At 40.5% G+C, this 26,338-nt stretch overlaps 1 protein-coding gene across 1 annotated transcript in view; it reads left to right on the plus strand.

The window, feature by feature from the left end:
* Positions 1-26,338, plus strand: part of SPON1 (spondin 1) — a 213,579-nt gene that overhangs the window by 92,512 nt on the left and 94,729 nt on the right. Inside the window, exon 6 of the mRNA XM_075837782.1 lies at positions 2,805-2,953. Coding sequence (XP_075693897.1) covers positions 2,805-2,953 — 149 coding nt within the window. The remainder of the gene's footprint in view (positions 1-2,804; positions 2,954-26,338) is intronic.

Below are 26,338 nucleotides of genomic sequence, written 5' to 3' on the forward strand. Positions count from 1 at the left end.
CTGCAGCTCTGCCACTATTCATTGGAATAGGAGCAGAGCTGCAGTACTGCAGCATGGCCACTGTACTGTGACCGGAGCTATCTTCTTCAAGCACAAATATCCGGTGACCGGAAGCCGCTGGAACAGCTGATCAGGCGGGGTCCAGGGGTTGAACCGCCACCGATCCAACATTGGTGACCTGTCCTGTGGATAAGTCATCAGTATGAAAAACCGCTCCATGCCCTGACAACCCCTTTAAAGAGAAACTGCATCTGAGAAGAAAGTTTACATTGAAAAATCTGCAGGTCCATCCAAGAGAAAAAAAGTGGTAACTGGTCTGGACACCATATTATTCAGTTGAAGAGGAATGGATATCTCCTAGCCTGGTGAATGTTTCTACTTCAAAAGTTGTTCTGTAAAGGGCTGCTGTCTTGGTTCTGTAACTTCAAATGGATAAATACTTGTGTTTCCAATGAAATAACAATTCTGGAGCATCTTTTCTTAGAACTCTGCATTGTGCCGTTCCTCTATTATTCCTCCTGAAAATGTATAAATAAATTGACAGGTGGGCGTTACTATTCCCCTTGTCAATAGCAAGTGTGCCTACATACTCTGACATTGTCCAATCTATGCTGACAATTTCAGACTATATAGAGACATACCTTACGAACAGGGCCGCCATCAGAGGGGTATTAGGGGTACTACTGTAGGGGGCACGGCCAAACTTAATTGAAAGGGGGGCCTGTTATTTTCACCAAAACAATGTCGTGAGCTGCGGGCCCCCCTCTCGTCAAACACCGCCGTGAGCTGCGGGCCCCCCTCTGGTCAAACACCGCTGTGAAAAACCACCCGCTTGCGCGCGCGCGCTCGACCGCAAACTCGCGCACGCGCGCACTCGACCGCACAAGCACGCACGCACGAAGGACCGCAGAAGCGCGCCCAAGAACATCGCCGAACTACTGGCAAGGACAGCCACACAGGGAGAGCGGCGCACAGACTAGTTACCTGCTGGCCCTCCTTCTCCTCCGCCTCCGCCTCCACCTCCTCCTCCGCCTCCGCCTCCTCCTCCTCCTCCACCTCCAGAGCGTAGCTGCGTAAGGAGAGGGGGAGGAGTCCAGTTGTTTTGCGCGGCGGCATGAGTTCTACGATCCCCGCCATTTTCTGGAGCCTGGAGGTGAAGGACTGGACATCTGGACATAAGACATCGCCTGACGAGGACTGGAGTGGGAGCAGCTCTTCTGACAGTGAGTAAAGTGTCTCAAAGTGCTGATCATGTATGGCCCTGTTCACACATAGTATTTTGCAGGCCGAAAAAATCTGGCTCAAAACAACTTAAAGAATTTTGAGGCAGATTTTGACCTGCTCACACTATCTTGCCACGTTTTTGGCGATTGAGGACAGCAGACAAAAAACGCAGCACGTCCTTTCTTGCCGTGGTTCCGCCTCTGACCTCCCATCGAAATCAATGGGAGGCAGAAAATGCATTTTTCGGTGTGTTTTTTGTCTGCTGTCCACAATCGCCGCGGGCAAAAGACGCGGCAAGATAGTGTGGGCAGGTCAAAATCTGCCTCAAAATTCGGTGCGCGGTTCCAGGTGGTCGCGGGTGCGCGGGCAGTCGCAGATGCGTCCGGTCGCGGGTGCACGCACGCGCGGGAGTTTGCAGGTGCACGCACGCGCGGGAGTTTGCGGGTGCGCGCGATCGGTCGCGCGGGCGAGCGGTGTTTGACGGCCCCCAGGACGACCCCCATGCTACCAAGGGCCACTATCAGGGGGGGTATTAGGGGTACTGATGTGAGAGGCCCGGCCAAACATAATTGAAAGGGGGGCCCGCAGCTCACGACATTCTTTTGGTGAAAAAAACGGACCCCATTGCAGGGGCCTGTTTTTTTTCTACCAAAGGCAAGTCACGGCACTTGCCTGGCCCCCCTTTCAATTAGGTTTGGCCGGGCCTCTTACATCTGTACCCCTAATACCCCCCCCTGATGGCGGCCCTGGGTAGCATGATATAGTGCTGGACAGAGTACCGTTAACAGGCGGTGCCACGGTAGGGGGGCCCAGAAAATTTAGCTGTATGGGGCCCTGAAATTCCTGATGGCGGCCCTGCTTACGAACAAGGGGAATGGTAACACCCAGAGTCAATTTATTCATATATTTCCAGGAGTAACAGAGGAACGGCACATTGCAGAGTTCTAAGGAAAGATGCTCCAGGAATTGTTATTTTATGGAGAGAAAAAATTACCTAAAACAGACAAGTCAGGAAATCTACTGGTCTTCTTTAACAAGGCCATGATTTCCTAGGAGCATATATAGAGAAAGCAAGTTTCCGTAACAAAAACGAAGATGTTCCTCAAACCCCAACCTCATAACACCATACTTGCTGCCCTAGGTAAGGGATTAATTTGTCCTTGTATCTTCATGGTAAAGGATGAGGTACACCAAAATGGTGTCTTTTGAGAGATGGAGCAATATAATGGTTCTGGCCACTCATGGGAAATGGGGTTAAAGCCAACCTGGCTCCAGCCCCCTCTTCACAGGGACCAGGGCCTTCCTTGCTTGGCTTTAAAAAACAATGTATGAGTTTATAGTTGTTGGTATCACATTGACTTCATCTCAACTTCTTCACTCTCATCCCTTATATTCCTATAGTAAATAATTTTACCATCGACCATTCTAGGGCAACAAAATAAACTGCCTTGACTTTTTCCCTTTACAGTAGATGGTATGTGATTTTACATTCAGATTTATTCTTCTGTTGTGCTTGTTTCTTTCATCTCTCAATCCGTACGTTCAGTTGAAATGAGATCAAATGCTCTTGTTTCTTTCAGGGAGAGCCAATCACTGGTCTGCCATTATTGGTGGGTCACACTCTAAGGAATATGTACTGTGGGAATATGGAGGATATTCTAGTGATGGAGTCAAACAAGTAGCAGAATTGGGTTCCCCAGTCAAAATGGAAGAAGAGATACGTCAAAAGGTAAGATGTAAATGCATTCAGTTAACCGTTCCATGTTGTTTAAAGAGGACCAGTCACTAGATGATACAATGCAAACTTATCTGACCTGAATCAGGATCTTGCCAGAACAACCTCATCTCGCGAGACTATGCTTAGTCAGCAAGTTTGAAGCTGCCATGCACTGATTGGACAACGTCAGGGGCTGTGAAGCTGGATCCACCTTGGTAGAATCATGGGCTAACTACATGGAATTAGCATATTTTAACATATAGAGCGCCAACACAACGAGGAGCCATATCTCAGAAATGGGAAGGGGGGCAGGAACAAAAGAATAATGGTGCTGGCAACAGGGGGACAGTAGGATTCAGATCAAATAAACAGTTTGCATTATATGACCTATTGGCTGGTCTTCTTTAAGATAATTGCACATGAATCGATCGAGGAATCTACCACAGGATCTTTAGTATTGAGGGTCTTGATCTCTGTGTAGGCTCTGTGCAGTCTTATTTCATTATAGTATATTGAAAATTGTATCTATTTTCTTGAAATCTTTTTGGAAAATGTTCAAGGTTTTGGGATACCTGGTGCCAGTTACCCCCCTCCAATGTTATTAGTCACTGCCCCAATGTCAGAGTAGGACTATTGAATGTGTCATACATTTTCCCACATGGTTCCAAAGACTTTTGTCATCATTTCTAATACTTCTCTGCTCATTGAATGACTTCTCCCCATGTTTGTGGACCAATGGACAGCTTTAGTACACCACGAATGTGACCAATGTGGGCAACCTTTGTTTTTTTGTTTTTTTATGGACCAGCCAAAAAAACAGATGACCAAAATTTTAATGAACAAATTTGAACAATATCAAAGCAATCAGATGCAATCACATAAAATCTTTTCAAATTGTTAGGAAAAGTTAATGGATGTGATTTTACAATTGTAATTGATCACGTAAAGTATTTATGTAATTGCGACGGATTTTGCAATATTTTCAGTCGTGAACGATAACTCACTGTGAGGCACATTGAACAAACCACTCATTGATCTGTTGTAATGAGGTTCTCTAGTTTAGGACTGGGCCGGTGTCAGCTACGTCCTGTGTAGATTCTCTTACGCAGGACATTAGGAAGGGGACCCTTCTGGCACTGGGAATCAGAAACACTGAGGCCGAATTCAGACGACCATAGAATACGTCCGTGTGATGGCCGTTAAAACAACGGTCGTCACACAGACGCATGTATTTCAACGGGACCATTCACACGCCCGTTGTTTCAATGGACCGCGTGTTGGGTCAGTTGAAAAATAGAACATGCCCTATTTTCTTCCATTTTCACGGATCCCTCCATAGACTGAAGTCTATGAGGAAACAATGAAAACGGGTCCCACACCGGTGCATATTGAACGTGAAATACGGCGGTCATCTGAATTCGGCCTTACAGTGAGCCACCGGCTACACTGCTGTCTATGAGAGGATTTTCTCTGTCTAAATACCTCAATAGTGGTTACTAAAAAAGGTGAGAAGTTATATATTTTTTTCAGTAAAGTTACCAAAAATTAACAGTGTAAAAACAATTACAAACATTTTTTTTTATACACTTTATTAAATGAATGTCACAAAACAGTAAATAACATGGACATATTTGATATCCTCATAACCATAACAACCCGTACAATACAGTGAACACATTATTTATGGTGATTGGTAAAAATGGCGCAACTGCTTTTTTTCTGCAATTGGTTACTTATGTGTATAGCAAAATGGTGCCTAAAAACTACAGCTTTTCTGACAAAATACAGGACCTCATATAGCTATGTTAACGTGAAAAATGTAAAAATGTAGAAAGGCAAAAACCAAAAAATTATTTGTAGCCATCTGATCAAGTATACAACCGCATTTCCACAAGTAAAAGGATTAAATGACAAACTTTACAGCATACAGCCTCTCTCTTTCTTAGAGTATGTTCACACATGGTGGGGTATTTTTTGGTGTTCATTAGTGGAAATGATAAAGAGATATATTTGTGGCATTTTTATAAAAAAGGAACACAAAAAAATGCAACAAAAACCATGAAGAAAATGTCACTGGTGCCATTATTGGTGTATAGTATACAAGATGGATGAAAAACATTGAGACATAAGGGGGCCAATGGTAACTCTATTGCCTAAGGGCCTATGTAAACCGGGAGACGGCCCTGCTTTAGGAACCCTATTTTCAAATATCTTATTAGGGAATTCTGAGTTAATAAAATCAGGACCCTCTTCTATCAGCCATAGTAGAGAGTGGTTACAAAGAGCTTTGGAGGACCCGACACATCCATTGATTACATAGACAACCCAGTCATTTCAATGAGGACTGTTTAATACTTAATTTCACCTGTGGGGGCGCTGCAGAAAAATGAAACACTTTCTGCTGGATTCCCTCACAGATTACAGTTTATCTTTGAGGGATCATACTAACAAAAAATGAATTTTCCAAAGTGGACAACCTCTTTATGTAATTAGTCAAGTTTTTACAAAATCCTTTATATTGTTACAAATAATTATTTTATTCATGGGGACAATTGATTATTATCAAATACCAGATTTAAAAAAAAAAACAAAAAAAACTTTTTACATCTGGCCCGATCTATGGTAGCTAAAGTAAAAAATAGTAACTTTTTTAACCCAATACAGATTGGTTCCCTTTGATTAGTTAAGTGCTGGACTTACAGTATAACCTACTTTCGTCTCCCATAATGTACAATAAAAGCCGCCTGGATCACTTACAGACATAGCTAAGGTACTCTCCCTTAGGCTTTATTCCATCTTACCCATCACTATAAATATATTGTTTGTTTGTACCCAAAGGCAGTGATTATCTATAGAGTAGCGCTCCATAATAGACTGAGTTCTAAGTGAGTCTGAATCTCGAAGGAACGCAGGAGAAGCCAGCTGCATTTCTACGTCTGTAATTGGTGCTTTTAGTAAAGTAAAATCTGTATGTAAAAGGCGCCTGTTGTTATAAAACAAGTTGTAGGCAGTGTCCTATAATGGAGCACGTCCTGAACGAGACAACTGTGAGATTAAAATGTTCTTTTTATTTATCATTTAGCTTCTGTGAGTTCTACAATTTGAGTCATTCTGCATTGTTACACGGGCTTTGGCCTGGATAAAATGTACAATTTAAAGAACTTGAGGCACAATAATAACACACTTGCCGGACGAACCACTTTTTGAAATTTTAAGCAATAGTTCTAAAGGGCTGCCATAATGGAAGGTGTTGGGCACAATACGCCATTCAGAGCTATTGTGCGGGATAAAACCCATAGAGATATACGGTAATGATAGAGCATGTGTGGTAGTCGTTGAAAAGAGTGTTACCTTTAATCCTACTCTGAGAAAAGTGTTTTTGTATTTTGTGATGGAAAGTGGGAAAACGTAAAAGCAAAATGTTGTACGGAGTTGTAACACAGCACCCATACAAGTCTATTGGTTCATAAAAGAATGTGTGGCATGCTCCATCATATGTCGTATTATGGAGGTATTCTCTTGCTTCGAGGAGAGAGTACCACCTTAATAGAGTGCCGAAAAGAAGCACCATATAGTGGTAAATAATGTTGTAGGATTGTTTCTTTTTTCTTTTTTGTTTAAGTGTTCATTTCTTTCTTTAGTGTCCTTTTAAGAGTACTAGACAGACAAAAAATGGACAGAGGCAGCACTTCCAAAAAGTATCAGCAATTTATTCAACCATGCTTGCACGGGTGAATAAATTGCTGATACTTTTTGGAAGTGCTGCCTCTGTCCATTTTTTGTCTGCCTGATATTGAGGACCGTGGACCAGGTCCAATTGAGGCGTGCACCCAGTTGCGGTCCAGTGCTGTGGAATCTCTTTCTTTTAAGAGTACTAGACACCTTTCTTAAACTGGTTTCTCACAAAACAGTCCCTTTCCACATGCCAATTCCATATGGACGTCATAGAGGAGAATCCGCTGCTTTGGATATACCCCTTCTTTGAGTCAGAGAGAAGTTAACAAAAAAGAAACTCTCACTCTGGTGGACCCAGCCAGTCCAGGAAACGAGAGTGGGGGGAGATTATCCTCGATTTCTCCCTTCTGGTTACAATACAAACCCATTCAAACCCACAGATGGACAAGTAATTTAGCCAATATGGCCAATATTAAGTATTTGTAGTAATAATCCAAGTGTCAATTTTAACAAAACCATCAATCTAAATCTATAATGCAGAAACAACTAATTCTTCCTTTAACCCCTTTGGCAGTCCCTTTTATTTGAAGGGTTCACTGAAAATATAGTAATCATGTCCTACTGCTAGAACCCTCAAGAGATCAGCTGTAATCTGTGTGGGCAAGTGTTCAATATCCCTTCAGCGCCACCACAGGACAAATGAAGCATTACATGGTCACCATTTAAATCAATGGACTCTACATGCGATGCATGGAAAGTTGTGTCCTCTAGAGAGGGACGAGCTCTGTCTAAATGATGGATTTGTATTGAGTGACTCCCCTCTATTAACTCTTCGTCACTTTTTATTTTTAGGAAACTATTTAATTTCTAGAATTTTTCATTTTATAGATAACTTCTCTCCCCAACTCTTCCAACTCATTAGTGACATTTACGTTATGGCATGCATGCATACAATTTTTCAAATATTTTATCCATGCAGCCTACATAACATCGAATAATCCAGAAAAAAAATTTGCTAATTCTATTCAGACTGTGGTAATAAATGGCGGCCAGAAACTCTTGATTGTAATTGTGTCATGCGAAGCCTGCAGTCGTATAACACCTTATGTTAGCTCTGCTGAGGCAGCATTTCTTTGTGGGCAAAATCTGTAAAACTCTTTACAAATTATGTCCGGCGGATGCTTAGACAGGTGATAGGAATGCTGGTCAGACATTTATGAATACTACATTTTTCTTCCCTACAGGCAAAACCACTTGCTTTACTACTTGCTTTGCACATTTAACCATATGGGATAAACGGAATCTTGTGCATATTGCAATTTGAAGATGGAGCAGACTTTATATTAAATGAGAGCGCATGATCCAGGGATTGATTTTTTGTTTTGTCCCCAGAGATGACCTACAAATTCACAATTCTTGGTTCAATCCATAGAAGAGAGCGTGGATATTGATTTAATGATATAACGTAGCATCAAATGTACAATACTGAATCGCAATTCTCTGAAATATATTTTTGCAATGGCCTCTAAGTCTGACGGGTGTCCCCCTGATCCTCTGCCGCATTATGTCGGTGCTGTTAATGGCAACTGCTGCAATAACACATGATGGTGATTATACAATGATTTCATTATGCCAGACCGGACTATCCCATTATGTTCATATATTTCTGTAGGAGAAAGAGCAAAAAGAGCAAAAACCACGGCGCCACATAGTGCAGATCAGTAGGGTAGGCTGATGAAGGAATAAGAAAAACATGCTCACCATTTAGCCATAGGTAATACGCAAAATAGGTCCACAAGTGCTGCTGCCAGATCCGGGCCGGTTTCCAACGGTAACCGCTTGGTATGATATATTTCTGTGTATTTGTTACAATGTAAATTTTTCATATACAGTGGTGTACTAACTTATCAGCACTGGTGCCAGGTTATAGCTTTTATACTGGGGGCGAACAACTTTGGGCTACTTCTCTGTATACTCAAGAACCATCATGAATATTAATTGTTTTTCACACAGGTAACAGCCCCTGCCCAATCGATGTGCAGCCGGAAACTGTGCCATCATGCTTTTTTTTTTCTGCCAAATCGGCACAGTTTCCTAAAAAAAAAATAATGTCTGCGTCGTTTTTGCAGTATTGGCTGAAAAAATTGCACCGGTTTATGGTAAATCCTCATGTCAGCGAGGTTTTTGGCCCACAATTTGGCAGTACCGGGCCGCTAGGTTTGTCTGTACCCTCTAGAAACCTTGTACCAGGTTAAATTGCGTTAAAATTTGAAAATGAGTATGGGTAAATATGTCCTAGGTAGGTTAATAGTTTTACCATAGAGATTTCCAATGATAACTATGTCCACTTTCTATGGAGGGTCCAGGCTAAATAGCAACTTTGAATGTCCTCTGATATACAACATCCTATATTACGCCCATAGCAATGCATGAAGCCACACAAAGTGTGCAACTCGATTTGACAACTGCAACTTCTGTGCAACACATCCTCATAAGCGAGTAAGGGGCAACCCATGTGGCTGCTATGGGGTCTTGGAGAGAAGGGCACAGTCCTGGTTGGTCTCGTCCCCTTTGATATAAGTTGGTAAGAAGCTGTGCAGGACTCCCCTCTCTAGAGGGACTACATTATTACCAAAAAGAGAGAGGGGTGAAAAGGCCCAAGTGTCATAGAAAGAGCATGAAACACCAGGACCTTCTGTCCTTCGTGGCATAACCTGGCACAATAATAGGTGGTCTAGTTTTATCCTTGCTATGGGGTCCCCTATCTTCCATGTATACCACTGCTTGCAAAACCTCAATAGAACATAATTGTAAATGTCGGAAGACGAAGACAGTTATATGACAATCTCATGAGTTTATTACATGAGTAAAGGTGTACAAATCTACTTGGCAAAACTGCCCAATGTATTTTATGGCTGATATTGCTGTGTACACATGGCCAAAAAATATTTCCATAAAAATACGGATTGCTGATATTTAAATTGAACTTATAATTGGCTGGTTGGTTTATGCCACCTTGTCAAAAAAGTGTCCAGTGGGTAAGCGCATGGGTATGATGACGATATATCGGGTTATATTTCATAATAATATAATTACACTAGAAATATCATCCTCACTATGCAAATGAATTCTTCAATTTTATAGCGTATATAAGTGCTATACATACTGTATATTGGCACGTGTAATTCTTGGGTAAGGGATCGTTCCTTATACATGGAGTAGATGCCTTAGTACTTAGCCCAATAGTATATACAGAGGATAGAAGGGTCCTTAACACAAATCAAACTGGGTTGATGGTTCATCACACCATATACTACCAATCCTTTTAAGGAAGAACGGTTGAGTATGTTTTAGGCCTACCATGTTCGCATAGGCTGTGCCACCGCACGGTGCTCCTGTATCTTATTATGGAGACATTCTCTACTAGAGTAGATTTGGAGGCAAATCTCTTGGCGTCATATTACGTATCTGTACAGCTCGTGTGATTGAGGTCTCATTTCCCCCCTACTGTATCTTGTTTTCTAATTTTGCTTTGCTTGTAGAAAGGAGAATCCCTATGTAGCTTCACAGTGTCCATAGAGATGAGGATAGGGCCTAGAAAAAATACCACTCCCATCCAAACGGCCCCTTTGCGTCTGCAGGGTTCCCTAGTATGCTATGTACATCCTCAATATAGTTGAAACATTTACAAAGTATTTTTTATGGTCCATGGTTTGAATATTAGTTTAAAGGGAACCTGTCACCAGCAATTCACCTATTGAACTCTCCTCAACCCTCGCTGGCTGCTGCTGTCAAAAGACAATTTCCGTTATCCCCGCTCCTAAACTCCTCCAACTGTAAATAACGGTTTGCAAACATTTTGCGCATTTTATGGTAATAATCTTGCAGTGTCATTCGTTCCCCTTCTTATGCCCGCCCACCGCTAAAAACTGTCCTGCCCAGAATGCAGAAATCTTGTCTGAGATAGCGCGCATGCTCCCATCATGTATGGTCCGACACTCTTCCCTGCATTGTTCCGGTCCTCAAATCTAGTTACTGCGCATGTGCCACCATGGGGTCCCGTTGTGCGCACGCACCAGAACAGGACATCGATGCGCAAGCGCAGGATTTTGTGTGCTCGGGAGAGGCGAGGAGCTGCCAATCAAAAGAAAGGAGGCGGGGTTACCTCGGAAAGGCTTGAGGAATGAAGGTATGACTCTTTTCAAATGAAGATATGACTCTTTTATGCTCATTAGCATACGGTGCAGGAACACTAAAAAACGGAATACTAAAGGTACAGAGACTACTTAGAAGATAATTATAGGTTACATAAAAATGATTTTTCACCCACTACCACCAGGTACTGCTGATTTAATAGGTGAAATGCTGGTGACAGGTTCCCTTTAACTCACAAAGTATATTCTTCCGTCGATTTTTGTTGACAGATGCACATTACAAAAATGTATACAAGCCATTCAGATAGTGGTGGGTAAACTTGGGGCATGAGATTAATTACTTTAAGGTGATAGGTTACAAACTTTTTACTGATCAGGACCATTCAATGATCTGAAAAATATAACAATTGCTTCTAATTCCCCTATTCATTTCATGGTGCGATCATTCAGCATAAGTCAACATAACACAAAGCAAAGCTCTACCGACTACATGACACATTAGCAGTTAGAATAATATTTCCAATCTATACAGAAGCCTATAAAGCCCTGAAAGGAACCTGCTGGCATTGAACCAGTCTGAATGAAAATCATTTTAAATGTCAAATCAAGTGTATTTTATGCATGTAACTTTGAGAACCAATTTACTGGAACTCTGATTGCGTGATTATGGTTTGTCATTAACATCAGGAGTGAAAAACAGATAAACAAAAAAATTGCTAAATTTTAACACAACAATAGATGAATAAGAAATGACGTGATATCCTGCTATATAATATTTAACTACTTTATGACCAGAGTGTTACCTTCTTCAGTTTTTAGTTTGGGAATTGTTCACTTAACGAGTGATTTTAAAGGGAACCTGTCACAAGTTTTCAGGCCCAAAAACCGCCACCATGCCATTATACTAGACGGTAATAGTATTATAATGATGCCCCGGTATAATCCGCCTGATGCTTCCTTCATAATGTATAAAATTAACTTATAAATAAAATAGGCCCTGTTGAATGTAAAGTCGTTATTCTAGACAGTAATAGCATTTTACAGATGTCCCTTTATAACTTGCCTGATGCTGCATAATGTAGAAAATATACTTATTAAATAGCGCTCGCTGTATATAAATTACCGTTCAAGAGTCATCTGGGCGGGGCTGCTATCCTGAAGAGTCATACAGTCAAGCCCCTAGCACACCCTTCCAGGCTTTATTAACATCCCAAGGGTCATGGCCCTTGGTAAAGGTAGGCCTTTACCCAATCGATTACAATTGATTACCACATCAGGAATTTTTACAATTTCCTTATGTTTCGTGTTTTTAGTGTTTGAGACATTTGTAATTATCAATATGATGAGGTCTTTGTAATTCCATATGTGATCTTTCAAAAGTGTATTGTTCATCCTTTAAGAAAGTAGTCTCCAACCTGTGGCCTTCCAGCTGCTGTGAACTACAAGTGATTCCCTCATTTGGGCCTCCAAGCTGGGGAGCAGCTACAAACAGTGACTCTCTTTCTTTGGAGGACCCAACCTGTATGAGCTTTACATGGACAGCCCATTCATCTCTATAGGCTACATGCAATGCATTATTTCTCCTGTGGTGGCACTGCAGGGAAATCCAACACGGCGGGATTACAACTGATTGCTGTTGGTCCCAGAAGCAGGAATCTTCTAACAAAAGTTTTAATAAACCGCAGTGTTGGCCGCTTTAATACTGTAAGACCTGCAGCAAATCACAGTACAGATTATATAGAATTAGAAAGCACTTTTGGATGGAGTAGCTCTTTAATTGCTGACGTCTTATTAGGCTTTTGATGGCATGGGACAGTTTACTTAATCATTTCATTGGTTTTAAGATTTGAATAACATGCAAGAAAGTAATTATTTTCATCCATACCTTTCTATTTATAATCAATTTCTTCTCTAGGGTCTTTAATCTTTGTTTTTCAATTTATCTTCATTACCTTCAACTTCATTCATTGCAATATGAGAGCACTAAGATAAATGATCTGATTTTTAATGATCTGCACACCTACTGGAAAACCAACGTACCAACTCTCATAGGAATGTTTATATAGAGCACTGTCCTGAACTCTAAGTAGGAATGATTTTCTATATTCGAACACCTCAGAAGATCTAATTGGTCTTTTTGCTGGTTGTTGTTCGTTGTATTTGCTAAAAATGTTGTCTTTTCTGATTTGCTGTAAACAAAGTATAAAAAAAAGCTAAGTCTGCATAGATGATAACTGCAATATCTACCACGTCAATCAATTATGAGCAGTAGAAGACTAACTGTTGACCAAGGTACAAGTCCCACACTTTAATGTAGTGCCACCTATGTATTTACCAATGCAAAACTTGTAATAAGATAGTTTAGCAGATTATTGTTTTAAGTATAAAGTTTGTGAACCCTTAACAATGTACTGAATATTTAAAAAAAAATTGGCCCAGCATGGGATCAGATCTTTATCTAAGTCCTACCGCTAAAGAGCACCAAGTAGATGAAATAGCTCATAGAAGGACATACCTTTTCATACATTTATTGATCCGGCATAACATATATTTGCTGTAAAACATTTATGTAAACCTATGGTTTCAGCAACTTTGGAGAACGCTTTAAGCAATGATGACTTCCAAACCAAATATCTGTAGTAGCTACTGAACTTGCACATTGGCTTGGAGGAATTCTGGCTCATTGAGTCTTACACAACTATTCAAGGCATACATGTTGGAAGGCTTTATGTATGGACAGGATGCTTCCGGTCCTGCCACAACATTTCTGTTGGATTAAGACCTAAGCTTTAGGCGTAGCTAAAGGTTAGTTTCTACTGGACTTTTATGTGTGGGTTCTCTTGACTCATAGTAACGGCAGCCAATGAATACTAGCAGATGTAGAATAGAAGTGACATGGGCCCCTCTTCCAATCACTATAAATACTCCATTGACTTTAAGTCAGCCATGCCAATAGTTTTGATGCAGAGCTGTGTACACGGAGACTGTATGGAGGCACAAGGAATTACTTTTTGCTCCTTATCACAGTACCAGCCGCTGTATGGTACATGCTTCTAGAGGAGAATATTTTCGTAATATGTCTTCCGATTTTTTTTTGTCCTTTCCATACAGAAACTGACTGAAAAAGACTCCGTTAGTCCCCTTTACAAATCAGAGGCATACGCAGGTACGGTAAGGCTCCAGAGAAGTCTATGCGTTATTATTATGGCTCCATACAGCTCAAAGATTGCACAAATCCAAAATACACCATTTATGCTTAAGGCCTAAGGAGAAACAAGTAAACTAGTATAAAACTAATCATTTCCAATGAGCAAATTGATACTACGCAATTCGGATTCTCTCCGAATTTCCCACAAGTTTTGGATTCTGCGACTTCCGAAACTTTTGAGATTTGTGATGCACGGATTGTGGCCGGCACATTTTACAGAATAGAAAAAGGATCACATGGCCTAGGGTGGGCTTCTCCATAATGTCTTGCAGGTAGCCCTCTCAAAATGCACTGCGGTTGTCCTTCCCTCTACCCATATACTGTATGTTGCAGTTGCTTTCACATTACTAATGCTCTCTTGGTGTTATGAGCTTGAAACAGTTTGAATACAGTTCTAGAACATATCAGCGAGTCAGACACAAGATTTCAGGGCAATCTCGGCATTTTCGATTGGTGGCAAATTTATTCGGACCAAATCAAAGCAGACGGCCGATTCGAACAAATCGGACCCGAAACCAATTTTTGGAAATTCACCTCATCTATACTAATAATACTTATAATACCTATCAACTGTAACTAATAATTGAAGTGTATTTCCATCTCAGACAATTATGGCATATCCACAGGTTATGCTATAAATGTCTGAAAGGTGCATGTCACATCTCCGGTCCCTCGACTCCCGTCTGGATTGTGAGGATGTGGCAGAGGACGCCACGGCTCCTCGGCTGTTTCTGTAACTCCAATGTAAGTTAATGGGGAGAGCCACAAGGCCACCTTGGCAATAACTCTCTCCGAGAGAGAGAAGCCTACCCCACTATGCCGGACGTGGGTCAGAGGACAACCGATAGGTGCAGGTCCAAAAAATGTTAGACATTTTTAGCATATTCACTGGTGGTAGGAATATCCTTTTTCATTACGGTTATCTACAGCAAATACAAGTTTACTGGTTTTGCATAAGGCTTCGTTCTCAAGAGCGTATTACGGATTCGTACAACCACCGAATTAATTTCTTACATGCAACTTGTAACTATTCCATAACGAAATAAAATGAAATGAATAATTGCAAACACACTCGCACTCCTTTCTGACAAAGTTACTCTTTTAGCGACTACTTTAAATTCACACCTGATTGATACTGCCCTTCAGCATTGACTTCACGGTGTATTTTTTTTAAAAAGATTTATTCTCGAAAATGTCAAAACTCTCCGAATCTGATGAGTTCCATTTCCTCACCTGCCCAGGCTTTAGAATTTAAGTGCAAGCTGCCAAAGTGCCTAACGGTGAGAACTGGAAAATGGCAAACTATAAGACTTAAGCAAAATGACTTTATGGCATTATCGATGATAAAGTAAGCTGCCAGGTGCACAAACACTGATATATTTTTGTCTTTAGACTAAAGTTTTTCAAAGATTATATGGTCTTCAGATGAATTTTGGCGACAGACATATTGGCAGATTTATCAACTTTCCGCAACTGTAAACCTGCGTGAAGGTCCTGCATGCTGACACCCATGACCTTCATTAAACAGATGGAACATTTATAATGGCTTAATCACACTGTGTTGTCAAATCGTGGTTTATTGCCATGATTACCAAAGAATCGCGGCATAACACAGCGTTGTTTTTGCAGTTTAACCATACCATTGTGCGCCTCCATACAGTCTCTGTTCACATGTTATGTCATGTGCAAAACCATACTGTGGATAGGTGATAAATATATGATCACTGGGGACACTGTTGACACCACACAATCACTACAATGTGGGTCCAGAGTCGGAGTCCACCTTCCTCCTCACCGCATGACTGGAGCTCGGCGGTTTCCATCAGTCCCACATCCTCTACTGCCTCTCTATTCACACTCCTCCGGTTGTATGGTGAAGAGAAATGGGGAACTCAGGATCCCTATTTTACTGATTGTGGGTGCCCAGTGATCTTATCTTATGTTCTAGCCTGTTGATAGATAATGCATTTTTTGTGTGGAATAACCCCGAAAAACATGACTCGATCAGTACGGCAGGAAGCTGCACCTCTAACACAATGAAAAGGATGGTTTTCTCACCGTTTTGCAATGACCAGTGGCTAAAATTTCTGCAGCCAAATTTTTTTCATTTTTATCTGTACACTTTCCAACAACCATACCTTTTTTTTATATTTTTATTGAGGTCTCGTTTTTTGCAGTTGTATTTTTATTTTTTACATCATTTTTGTGTGCATATGACATTGTGTTTAATTTATATGAAATTATTTTGGGGTTAACGCAAATAATAAAGCCTATTCCGCCATTTTTTAAGTGCAGTACACCGTGCTCATCGGTTCTTACGTTTTTGGGTTTTCTTTGTCAACCAAACTTTATTTTTATTTAATTTTTTCAAAATTCCACTTAGAGACTTTTGCTCTTGATTGTTATTTTTTTTAACTTAATCATGTATTGGAATATCTGTGTAGTCCACAGTGAAGTCTCACATAGGCAGAGTATAAGGAGAGAGGGTGTAGGGACATAACACTGCATAACAATGCAGAGTTCTAGGCTTCACAGGGTTTATAAAAAGCAGGGTGCCAACCTGCATTTGGCACTGTAATAGCCATCTTTAATGGTGTCACCTTTGGAAATGCCCCAATATACTGCCTGTCAGTTTTACACTGACAGGCATACTACATTGCAATACAGAAGTATTGCAGTGTATTATGTAAGCGATAAAACGACCGTATGGACAAGTCCCATAGTGGGACAAAAAATAAAGTTAAATAAAATGTTTCGAAAAAAATTCCAAAGTAAATTAAAAAAAACTAAATCTTATTTCCCCTAACAAAATACTTTATTATCGACAAAAATAAAAAAAAGTACACATAAATGGTATCACCACAACTGCAATGACCAATGCTATAAAATTAACACCTAATTTATCCTACACAGTTCCTCCCCCTCCCAAAAAAATAGCATTTTATGGAAGTTAAAGGGGTTGTCCACTACTGGACAACTGATGACCTATCCACTGGATAGGTCATCAGTGTATGATCTGTGGGGGTCCAACACCCGGACCCCGCACCGATAAGCTGCTCCGGTGGCCTCCGGGCACCGGACGACCATGACGGAAGCATTTGGCTCCAGTCACGGAGTGGCATCCAAGCTGCAGTACTGCAGCTCTGCTCCTATTCAAGTGAATAGGAGCAGAGCTGCAGTTCCGCCCTATGGCCACTATGCAATGTACGTAGCCAACTGCTTCCGGCTCTGTACATTTCATACTGTGCAATGACATTCGCTTCCTGCAGGTCACTAGAGCAGCTGATCGGTGCGGGGTCCGGATGTCGGACCCCCACAGATCATATACTGATGAACTATCTGGTGGATAGGTCATCAGTTGTCCGGTAGTGGACAACCCCTTTAATCAGTAAGTCGTATGTACCTATGTAAAAAGTGTTTTAATTATGCAAAAGTAGTAAAACATAAAAAAAATATAAATTTGGTATCACTGTAACTTCAACAACCCACACAACAAAAGTTAACAATCATTTATACCGCACGGTGAATGCTGTAAAAAATAGAACCCAAAAAAATATGGCGAAATTGTTATTTTTTGAAAAAAAATGTAATACTTTATATGCATACCAAAATAATGCCATTAGAAAATACATTTCGTCCCGCAAAAAACAAGCCCTCATACAGCTTCAAGTACAGCAAAATTGAAATGTTATGGTTAGCAGAAGACACTAATAATAAATTATAAAAAATTGTAGCGTCCTTTAGGCCTCATTTACACGAGCGTGTGCGTTTTGCGCGCGCAAAAAAACGCTGCGTTTTGCGTGCGCAAAAGGCAATTGACAGCTCCGTGTGTCATCCGTGTATGATGCGCGGCTGCGTGATTTTCGCGCAGCCGCCATCATAGAGATGAGGCTAGTCAACGCCCGTCACTGTCCAAGGTGCTGAAAGAGCTAACTGATCGGCAGTAACTCTTTCAGCACCCTCGACAGTGACTGCCGATCACAATATACACCAACCTGTGAATAAAAAAAGACTTTCAAACTTACCATGAACTGCCTGCTTCCTCCAGTCCGGTCTCCCGGCCGTTGCCTTGGTGACGCGTCCCTCTCTTGTCATCCGGCCCCACCTCCCAGGATGACGCGGCAGGCCATGAGACCGCTGCAGCCTGTGATTGGCTGCAGCCTGTGCTTGGCCTGTGATTGGCTGCAGCTGTCACTTGGCCTTAATTGTCATCCCGGGAGGTCGGACTGGAGGAAGGAGCCGGGACTTATCGGTAAGTCCGAACTTCTTTTTTTTTTTACACGTATATGTATATTGTGATCGCAAGTCACTGTCCATGGTGCTGAAACAGTTTAAGTCTTTGAGCACCGTGGGCAGTGACTGTCTCCTGACGTCGCGTACCCGAACATTTTTTGCCGGGTTCGGTCGAAAAGAGTTCGGCCGAACCCGGTGAAGTTCGGTGCGCTCATCTCTAATTTGACACTCCGTTTGGATGTTTGTAACCAGAAAAGCACGTGGTGCTTTTCTGTTTACATTCATCCTTTTGACAGCTCTTGCGTGATTTTCGCGCATGCAACGCAGGACCGTCCGTGTGGCATGCGTTGTTTTCACGCACCCATTGAAGTCAATGGGTGCGTGTTGCGTGAAAAACGCAAGAATATAGAACATGTCGTGAGTTTTACGCAACGCACTCACGCAGCGCAAAATTCACGCATCGTCTAAACAGCCCCATAGACTATTATAGGTGCGTACGACACGCGTGAAAAGCACGCGCGTCGCACGCGCGTATAATACGCTCGTGTAAATGAGGCCTTAGGCTCAAAAAAGCTGCATCATTTAGGGGTTAAAAGGAGATAAAAAAACAAACATACAAAATGGTGTATTTCTAGAAATTGTTCCACTTTTTAATTAAGATCACCCACATCTTGTAACATATGAGAGAAACCATGATGAAAAATGATGACCAGTTCACACCTGAGTTGGAGGCTCTGATAGGGACCTCAGTTGCAGATCCAGCCGAGATTACCAGAAAAAACAGTGTAGCATGCTGTGCTATTGTTTACGGTAGAATCACAAGATTCCCCTTTCCCATCCCACTTCCCCTTTCCCATCCCTTGGTTGAACTTGATGGACATGTGTCTTTTTTTAACCGTACAAACTATGTAACTATGTAACAGACACCCTGACGGAAAGCCGACGAAACCCATTAAACAGGACAAAACAATGGAATGGCGAGCGCCATTGTGAGCGGGCCCTTATACTGTAATTATAATGACCAGAACCAGGGATAATGAATAAACAAAGCAATAACAATTTCATAGACCAGAAGTGGACACTCAGCTCCATCCTCATCCCACGAAGCAAATTTCAGTTCTTAGTAATATTCTTTTCTCAGCAGCGATGAAGGTCACCATATTTTACTTCTCATCGCACATAGACCCATTATCTGTGAAAACCTCTGCACTCAGCGACCTCTTAGTTTAGCTATTAAACTAGAGAGCACATAAGCTCCAATGTATGATATTATACAACGAATGGTAGAAACATTTTATTTCTTGTTGATGGAACTTGTCCCCACCATAGGCAATGATTCTGAGAGCGCACCTCACAATTATACACAACTGGTTCATGGCGTTGTCCCATTGTACTGTAATACTGATAGGTCGGATATAAATGATTATAATCCAAAACCTTTTTCGCTTTTAAAGGCAACTCATATGCTCCAAGGTCAGCTTCAGAATGGGTTGCCTTCTACTGGACCTCATGGGCTTTGTTGTTGCGAGCCCACTTACTGTGTCAAGACATTGGTCCATGGATTGATGATTTGGTTCTCTCAAAAATCAGTCTGGTCCTAGTGTAAAAATCCTATAAGCCTCTAAAATGATTACAATAGTTTGCTATAAACAAAAACAGTTTTTCGACTTTATTCGGCAATAATGTTGAATGATATAAAGTTCGATTTGCTAGCGCCATACTTTCATTTTAATATATAATATGCCTGTATTAATATACGTGTAATGTATACCAATATGTGTGACGTCTGTGTGTATGTATGGATATATATATATATATATATATATATATATGTATATATATATGTATATATGTATATATATATATATGTATATATATATATATATATATACATATACATACTGTGTATATTTATTTTTATTTTAGCTTTTTCTTTTTTCTTTTTTTCTTTTCTTTTTTTACAGTATCATTTTACTTAGTGGATGAACCCATCGTGTGGACCATATCAATTAAATTAAAAGTCATTAAAACTTAGTGGAATTACTAGGGCACATAATTCACTTACTTCATTCCCAGATAGCCAACACTGTTTCTGGCAGACTAAAAGGACATATGGATATCTTAGAAGAGTTTTTCCTATTTGGGACATCAATCTTTTATCCACAGTGTAGAGACCCTAAGTTTAGAGCAGCTCCCGATCTGGTGGACTTGGCCTCACAGCATATTACATGGTTGCCCATCCATTTGACACTATATTCTTGGCCGGACTAAACTTCCCTCAGCGATACCTACTAATTCATGAAGCTGGACCCCTGTTGATCACTCATTGCTTGGGCAGCTGTTTTTAGAGAATGGGTTTTCTTGATGACACAACCCCTCTAAGATCATTGGAACCTTAAAAACTATAGGCATTTTAACCAGACATGGAAGTGGGGAAATTTTCAAAAATGACAAAGTTGAGCTTGTGATGCTTTATCTCCAGTTTTACATAGTACTGCAGGTAAATTTACATCCATTTTACAATGCCCAACCAGTGGTGTGCTCAGTATGTTGGTATCTTAATACTGCAAGCCCTAAGGTTAGAATATAATAGTCAAACGTCTTATTGTTCTCTCTCTTTGATAAATCTTTTTAAAGTTTTTGAAACAGAGGAACATATGCTCTGGAGGATATGGATCGCTCTTGAAAACATATTAGAGGAAGCTTAAAATAGCAGAAATGTAGAAGTAACGTGAAATCTGTATTTATTGTGTAACACTACATGAGGTAATAGCTGCTCGGAGCATTGACTGCATCTGTTCGGCACACTTTATCCAGACCTTCCCCGGGCTACTATGATACTTAGCTGCCTCTTGGGCTACCAGCATTTTCAGGAGAAGGGTTTAGTCTGACAAGTTTAAATGTAATTTTGGTATCTTGACTCATAATCATTCAACATAATGTGAACATCTCAGGACCAGTATTGTTATTTTCTTGGTAGTTTTTGTCTGAACTCGAGTAATATCTTCAATAGGGTTCTCTGTGGGGATCTTTGAAGTTGTGCCTAAAACAAATAAAACATACCCATAAAACAAAATATTAGATTCACTTTCCAAGAGAATTTAGTGTTAGCTACAAAGTGAATACTCCATGTGCCGGTTCTCCGTGTGAAGATATTAGCTCCGTAATATGGTGTCCGATAGAACGTGGCACAATTCAGTATAACTCCAACAGAAAAAAAACCTCTGTTAGCCTTCATATGAAATCAGAGCCATACAGAGCTACAGTAAAGCCACATAGAAGTCTATTAATCATGTATTACAGCTCCATACAACACTGAGGTGTCCATCTCTGAGGTGTCCACCTCATCTTACTGAGGTGTCTCATATAAAAACTACAATCAATTCACCATGTTACATTACTGGTCCACCTGTAGGATACTAGTGATGATAGAGATTGACCCATCCAATGTCCTCTTGAACCTACTAGTTGTCAACCATCTTGAGGACCAATCTAAAGCGCTGTTCACATCATGTTTTTTGCCTACGTTGATGTATAGGTCATAAACTCCCGGCATATACGATAAACGTAAACTGTGCCGGGTGCCAAAACAGTGGCATTTGTCACCATAGATTTTAATAGTATCTATTAAGGAGATAAGTAGCGAACTGGGCTCACGAGAGTTCAAGACGTATCCGTTATACATATACCATTATAGCCTATGCGTGATGGATGCCAATATATGGAATCCATTTAACGGACCCGTCACCCATAGACTATAATGGTATCCATTTAACAGATACATCATAAAAGGCTATAGGAAAGCTCATGGCGTATCTGGTAAATGGATGCTTGTGACGTATGTCATATAGTGACATACGTCACCCATTGGCTCCCATGTTAAAAAAAAACATATACAGCATGGTACACATATTTTGGCAGGATCCGGAGGGATAGAATAGCTTAGTCTACTATGCTTTTCCATCTTTTTAAAAAAAAAAAAGGAGTCAGTCGGAAGCTAAAAGGATACACTTTTGGGCTCCGTCAGGCTAATGGAACCCTATGGACATGTTAAGCGTGTACGTCAGGAGCTCTCCTAATGTACACGCCTTAGCTAGCAGCACACCCAATAGCCTAATAGTAAAGGTCCCTAAACCCTCACTAAGGAAAAAAACAGCTACCCCTGACTGTATCCCATGAATATCTAAAATAGACCCATTAACTGAATTTTCCCCATGACACACAGCCCCTGAAGTTCAGCATGATAGCTGTCAGATGGACAATTATTTAATTAATTGCTCCCCGTGTCTACCGTTATTTTTTTTCCCAAAAAATCCCTAAAGTTCTTATTTATAAAACCTACTCCCCATTCTCATGCACCCCATATCCTGTGAATGGATAAATATACACTGACACCAGGTGCTCACTCTTCAATCAGCAGCTTCATTCTACGGGGGAGCACCGACTGGGTTTTATTGTCGCCTCTCAGACTGTTAAAGTCTATTCCTATGTGATTGGCACCTTTTCTTTAGCAGTAGACTAGAGGGACGTGCTCGTCATACAATGGCACTTACGGTCAGCTATATCAGCGGGTTGGACAAAGCATCCAATTGGTTATACAAAAATTTTTTAAAGACGAAGAATGTTTTTGGTTTTTGAATTCCACTCACTGCCCCTTCTCCCATGTGCACTAGGCAGCTGCCTACTTTGCCTGCATCTATAGGTGATGCTTATCTACTATTTATTCACTTTAGAACTGGCTGTTCAGCAAATATTAGCTCCAGCTTAGCTGCATTATCTAATGAGAGTCTGAGATAATCTAAAATTGCCCTCCTGTCTTCTTAGAGGTTAAGGTTTCTGCTTTGTCCTTCCCCTATGCTTTACACTGCAATTCTGCTTTTTCAGATTGGATTTAATTTTTACAATTTGCAAATACACAACAAATTTAATCTCTATACAGCAGCTGATTTATAATAAGTCTTTGTAAAGGGATAACCATCATTATTATGTTTGATAATTGTAGCGTTGGTGAACCCTTTGCCCTGAGTAACCTAGTGCAGCTGAACAGCCTGCACATGTGGCACGTCCCTCCCTCGAATAAAATATTGAAAACAGTAACAACTCTACCCAACTGTAAATATAGTATACAAACTCTGGAAAGCTTCTACGTTTTCATTCGCTAGTTTGTATATCTCAGATATGATTTGAGGACATCTCATCAGAGTTAGGATGATTGCATACATCAGGCTGTAATTGCCGTATCACTCGAATAAGGGACATGCGTCATGGGTTTAAATTAATATGGCAATATAAAAAAAATCAAAAAACATCAGTGTTGAGCTTTACCTACAATAAAGTGCTCTCAGCCAATTGAAGTCATTTTAAGCCAGGAAGAAGCAGCATTTCATCGATGACAGTAATCTTACACAGAGGCAGACCACCATATTGCTGCAGCCATTATATATGTATTTTTTTGTTATTCCCAAATGCTCAAAGGAAGGATAATTGCCACATAAACTATCAAAGTGCATAAAAGTAGCTGTACCCAGGAGACATTGTTATCTAAGAGGCACTGCAGGGACTCTATTTATGCCAAGTGGAGGAATCTTTGCAAAACTAAAATAAACCAGCAACTTTTTGATTTATGTTTTGTGCTTCAGTGGAGGAAAGAACTCCTTTTTAAACAGTAGAACCTGGTGCGACGTGACCTATTTGGATCGCAGTTCAGTACATATAAGCATTCCAAAAAGTTTTTCCAATTCTAATAAAATGTACGTTGTTGAACCAAACAAAACCTCTATTTTAATATAGTATCTAGTACTTAAAGAGGATGTCCGAGACATTTAATAGGGATGTGATGAAATAACAAAATAGGTGCGGGTAGTCGTAACGTCATCACTGCTGGACACCAACAGAGACCGGCGGGGATCATCAGGGCAGAGGGACTAGAGTTGTGGGGGATTTACCAGGTGAGTACTTTTTTTTATATTTTATCACATTTCCTGCTTGCTGCCAGTCTTTTAAATGCCCTGGGTAATCCATAACTAGGGTAGACAAAAAAGGTGTAAGTACCATAGATTTCGCTCAAGAAGCTTCTATGAGGTCCATGGCGTCCCAGCCCTGGTTGAACCCATTCCTTTGCTGTTAGGTGTCCAGAACCTGTGCATGATTCCCCTCTCCACAGTAACAGCATCGTTAGCAAACAAACGGATGAGGAATCGGCTCAAGGATCATAGAATGGGTGTGAAAAGGAAATGAACACCAGACTTTTTTGTCCTGGGTGGCAAAAACCCAGCATCAAAATTGGGAATTTATTTTGATCTTTATGAGCAGTTTGGATATCCAGAAGGGGGTTGGAAATCACATCCTCTGTATGCAAATATGTATTCCACAGTTTTTTTTATGAGGCCAGTCAAAAGTGCTTATGAGACACCCCATTACAACTTCAAATGACTTTTTAAAGAAGGACTCCAGCAATGGGACTGGATTTAAGATACCTTGCGTCAATATATTAGTATAGGACCCCTTTAAGAACCAATAAGTAAAACGTACAAAAGAAGTTCTTTACACTGATGTAAATAATTAGCATGACATATTTTCATCTTCCTATTTTTGGATTTTTACTGGACGCTTTGAACAAATTTGTGCAGTATTTATTTAGGATTTATCTGTTAAGAAATTCAGTGCATCTCGTAGAAGACGATTTGCTGTTTCCTGGACTAGGCAGTATTCAGTATTAATATATACATTACAAATGCTAAGGAAATTAGTTACAGAATATTTCACCAGCAGGACATGGATTACAAGTGGTGCCAATTAGCAGAAGACAATTCTACCATTATATTACAAATGTTAGAGAAGCATTTACTCTATTGAAAGCGAGGCCACCATAATAAATGTCGTTTCCTATTGTAGTTATTAATAAAGGAATGTTTTGGACTCCTTATGAATATTCTATGCAAGCACCAATCCTGCAAGGTAGTGCTTATGTGGATGCTAAGCCATAGACCCGGCTGCCAGAAGCAAAAGTGCACTACTTGGCTCCTCATGAATGGCTCAGCGGAGGGGTTTCAGGCACTAGGACCCATCCTCCCTCAGCCATTCTTGAGAAGCTATGTTAAAAAATAAAGTCACTAGGAGGAGCCCACTGTATATACGTATATTTATTAAAGGGTTCAATAGGAGCTTAAAACGCACAATGCAGTGAGCTCCCTCTAGTGGCGACTGCAGGCAGACAGAATTATATTATGTAACTTTATAGCTGTGACAAGGGATGCAGGGGATCTGGAGCTCTATATAAGAATAACAGTTATTTATTATTTATTTATTTCAGTTACTTATATAGCGCCAACATATTACGCAGCGCTGTACAGAGGTCCTTTTTTTTACTGTCCCCATTGAGGCTCATAATCTAAATAGATAAAATATAATTCAATTATAGGTATCACAAACCACCAGGAAGATTAGATGTTAACCAGGGTTACCAACCTTCCAGAAATTCCTGGTGGGTCCATCTAATGGAGGAATAGGTGGCAAATTTACATCTCTGCGGGCAATAACTTGCTGAGACGTGAGCATGTTGGATCTTATTTATTACAGTGCCTTGTGGGAGATGGTAGGGAAAGGACAAGAACTAGATACAATATATCCCTGCCACTGGTTTTTGTGTTTTTTTTGTCCGAAATTATTTTTAATCTAAATAGGTTCAAAATTCTGTGCTGATTTATGTCTTAAGATATCTTTTTTTGAAACGTAATTTTTCTGACACAGAGATCCACATTACCTACAGTATATATAGACATAAGGTTAAATGGATAAAATTCAGGCTGCGTGCAGCCACCATTAGAGGGAGCTTTGGAGCCATCTGCATACTGTTTATACATTGGACTCAATAATAAAACAGTATGCAGTAAGTTCCTAAGGTCCCTCTAGTGGTGGCAGCAAGCAGACTGAATTTTATCATCTATGTCTAAGTAGGCGAAAAACGATAAAGCCTATAAAGATGTATTATGGAATTAATCAGCACAAACTGCTGAGCCTAAAGATGATTAAATGCGTCCATTCACTTTAAGTATGGTAACGTTATGTAGCTATAGGGGGTGCAGAGGTAGTAGTCACAACTGAGCCCAGGTGACTTAAGGGGTTCAA

The sequence above is a fragment of the Rhinoderma darwinii genome, chromosome 9, assembly GCF_050947455.1.
Source record: "Rhinoderma darwinii isolate aRhiDar2 chromosome 9, aRhiDar2.hap1, whole genome shotgun sequence".
NCBI classification, from domain to species: domain Eukaryota; kingdom Metazoa; phylum Chordata; class Amphibia; order Anura; family Rhinodermatidae; genus Rhinoderma; species Rhinoderma darwinii.